Genomic DNA, 3,769 nt, shown 5'->3' with positions numbered 1-3,769 from the left:
GGGGCGGGATACCGCTTATTGTTTTCACAGTTTTTGGAATACCCAAGGACGAAAGGCTCAGGTATCCTTACTTCAACTACGTGCTGAGTGAATCGTGTGATAAAGGGATGCTGAGTCATTGTTAGAGATTCGAGTGTATCAATTATGTTTCACTTTCACAGTGTAAATATGATTTACAGATATTTGTTTTGACGTGTTTAATTAACCAGAAAGTATAGGTAAAAAAACGCATAGGTAGAAACACGTAAAGACCTATTGAGATGTGTATATTATGTTGGATGATTTTCTTTCATTTGGAGTATAAGATGAATACTATTGGTAATTGTACCGATATTAGAAAATTCAAGTTTATTACTGTTAAGTATAAAAAAATGTTTCTGTACATTTGAGTACCTTAAATCATAATTTACTACCTGCAACGTGCCCTAAAACAATGAGATTTTCTATCAATACATACTTCAAGCACGATTTCCTTAAACAGCTCTCAATTTTAATATTTTCGTTGAATATAAATATAAATATATATCCCTTGGTATCGAAGAAACCTTCGCCCCCTAAGGATAAATACATATATAGGGGTTATGAATAAAACAAAATTCTAAACGGGCTCTGAAATATTTCAAGCCGAGCATACGAGTTTGATTTTGTGAAATAGGATAACTTTTAAAAAGTTTGTTATTTTGAAACAAAGCATGGGAAAGAGACAAACCACTTGAGATATGATAATATATGGCTGCAGTTAAATGAAATTTTCTTACTGTTTTACTACGATATTCTTCGATACTTTTAATATGCAATTAAAGTAATTTTAAATAGAACGTTATTAATGTTATATACTTTTTATTACAGATTTTAATTTGGAACCAATGACTAACAATTCGATGGCATCGTCGAAACGAGCTAGAACTGCATATACGAGTGCTCAACTTGTCGAACTTGAAAAGGAGTTTCAATTCAACAAGTATCTTTGTCGTCCAAGACGCATAGAGTTAGCAAATCACCTGACGCTCACAGAACGTCAAATTAAGATCTGGTTCCAAAATCGTCGCATGAAATACAAGAAGGAACATAAAACTAAATCATCTTCATCAAATCATAATTCTGTGGATTCCGATAACGCAGCTTCGCCCTCGCCTTCATCGGGATCAAACCCGAGTCCAGGCCCTGGTGGAAAATCTCGCTCGGTGAGTAACACGCTCACAAGTGATCAGCAGATTGTAAACAGATTGATGGCCCATTCTCCCCATGGACAAACTCTACCTTCGTACGTAAGTGCCACCAGAGGATACACCAGTGCAGCTCTTCGTCACAAACCATACCAGATCTACAAGCCAACGGTCTACGCAGGCGGTGTAATGACTAATTACAACAACAATAACAATATCAAATCAAATACTATTAACAGAATGCCAATTCAATCTCAAGATTTAGAATCAATTGCCGAATATTTTAATGCAAAAAACTTCCAAAATGATACACCCATTCAGCAACAGATGAGCTATCAACAACCTCCACCAAACTATGCCAGTAGTATTCTATTGCAACAACAAATGCAAGCAGTAGACAACAGCACAACAACCAGCAACATCAAGTACAAGCACAAATTGAGCAGCAAGTTTCGCCCCAAAACCAAACGCTTTATGGGGATGGTGAAAATTCATCAGAACATGACATTCTCTTAGATCCATCGTGGGAAAGCGCTCCAGTCTCACAAGAAACACCAGTTTTTACTGATCTTTGAACCAGTAAGTAAAGACGACCAGTGCACAAAGAATGATTATGAAGTTTGAATTTAGAAAATATATCAATAAACGTTATGTATAGTTATGTAATTATTAATTTTATTTATAGTATTCTACAAACTAATAAAATAATTTATAAACAATCTTGTAACTAGCATTTGGCTGGGTTCAAAAAATGCATTTGTATATGTATATATAATTAAATTAAGAAACAAAATGTTTACTTAAATAGGAATGCAATAAGCATGTTAAAAGTATTATTAATTAATGGTACACATTTTGAAAGTGATGTAAAATAATCCGAATTTTGTTTAATATTACTTTAGATAAAAAATTAATAAGAATGAAACTTAATATTTTAAAAATTATTTTTATTTTACATTTACTTGCGAAATAAAATATTCAGTGACTTATTTGAAAGAAGAAAGTATTTTAAATGTAAGAGAAATGTGCAATGAGTGTGTGATTCTGATATTAGTACATATGAAGTTTTTGTAATTATTTAAATCAATTACAAATTCAATTGATATATTTTAGAAGATAAAGGCAGTATATTTTAAACAAGCTTAGGGTCTTGGACTAACGTGCAATATTTGTGTATATTTAAAAAATTATGTATAATTATAATTATGATAAAAATGTTTAAATATAGTTATGATTAGTCAAAAGTTATTTTTAAACTATGTACCACGTAAAATGTAAAATCGAATTAATAATAAAATTTATATGATTAATGTGATGTTTTTGAAATTAATTCCTTAATAAAATTCTGAGACAACAATTTATAAAATGTGCCAATCATTCACTGAGTTTCTGCAATTTTAATGATCCTCAGAACTTTGGACACTTGATTATTATAAAATTGTTAATATTTGTGTTTTGAGTTTGGAAGAACATGAAGACTTAAATATTACTACATACCAAAGTTTGCAATTCTAGGATGTATTACTGGGTAACTAACTCTACAGAGAGTAGAAAATACAAAATATATGTAATATAAATTACAAATGTTCTCATAAGATTACTATAGTTGGCTATGAAGTTTTGTTACTCCTATAGATCAATATTTGAAACTCTAGTAAAAAAAATTTTGATAGTTGCGCAACCAAAACATAGAAAATAATGAGAATTTTGACACTTGATTATTATAAAATTGTTAATATTTGTGTTTTGAGTTTGGAAGAACATGAAGACTTAAATATCTACTGCATACCAAAGTTTGCAATTCTAGGATGTATTACTGGGTAACTAACTCTACAGAGAGTAGAAAATACAAAATATATGTAATATAAATTACAAATGTTCTCATAAGATTACTATAGTTGGCTATGAAGTTTTGTTACTCCTATAGATCAATATTTGAAACTCTAGTAAAAAAATTTTGATAGTTGCGCAACCAAAACATAGAAAATAATGAGAATATTATAGACTTGTTCGTAACGATGATACAAAATTGAAACTAGAGGTGCATGGCATTGTGCTTCAAGGCAAATTGCTGAAACTACCCGTACCGTAATCAATCTCTGTTTTAGAAACGAAGTAATAAGCGCGTAAGCGCCGCTTTGCAGACCAACGGTTAAACATAATAAATCTTGGTACGGAACCTATAGAAATTCATACAAAAACAATATTTGTACCTATTAAAATCTTTATAAGATATCTGAAAATTGTGTGCATTTGTCTATTGATAATTTTTGACCCCCAATTTGGCTTTTTTTAAACTTTTTATTGGATCTACAAAACCGCTGACCCTGTCTTTCAAAAAATTTTACAGTTCTTCATTATGTCAATACAAGTGATATGCTTTTTGAATCATTTACATCTGACGCATTGTCCTCTCAAAAATTTAATTGCAAATTTTGCCACTATTTGCCCCGTACCATAAAACGGCCGGACCTGCCTTTGCCAGAAACTAATCAGCACGTTGTTGTCTCATTAATACAAATCGCATGTTTTCTAAATCATTTAAATCGGTTGATGCTTGTTCTCAAAAACGTCGGCTAAAAATTGTACCCGCCGTACATAAA

The 3,769-nt window shown here is 31.2% G+C and overlaps 1 protein-coding gene across 1 annotated transcript; it reads left to right on the top strand.

The window, feature by feature from the left end:
• The first annotated feature begins 866 nt into the window (after nucleotides 1-866).
• LOC113369581 (homeobox protein HOX3-like) lies at nucleotides 867-1,682 on the top strand. Its single transcript, XM_026610250.1, has one exon. The coding sequence runs from the start codon at nucleotides 867-869 to the stop codon at nucleotides 1,680-1,682; it is 816 nt and encodes a 271-aa protein (XP_026466035.1).
• The last annotated feature ends 2,087 nt before the right edge of the window (nucleotides 1,683-3,769 follow it).

Source organism: Ctenocephalides felis, unplaced genomic scaffold (genome assembly GCF_003426905.1).
Source record: "Ctenocephalides felis isolate EL2017-DRISC unplaced genomic scaffold, ASM342690v1 CF-g0.4_SCAFFOLD_00793, whole genome shotgun sequence".
Taxonomy (NCBI): domain Eukaryota; kingdom Metazoa; phylum Arthropoda; class Insecta; order Siphonaptera; family Pulicidae; genus Ctenocephalides; species Ctenocephalides felis.
Note: the sequence above shows the minus strand (reverse complement) of the source record. Positions and strands in the feature narration are given on the sequence as shown.

What these genes read in the sequence shown, in the direction of transcription:
- LOC113369581 (XM_026610250.1), top strand. Translation starts at nt 867, where the DNA reads ATGACTAACAATTCGATGGCATCGTCGAAACGAGCTAGAACTGCATAT.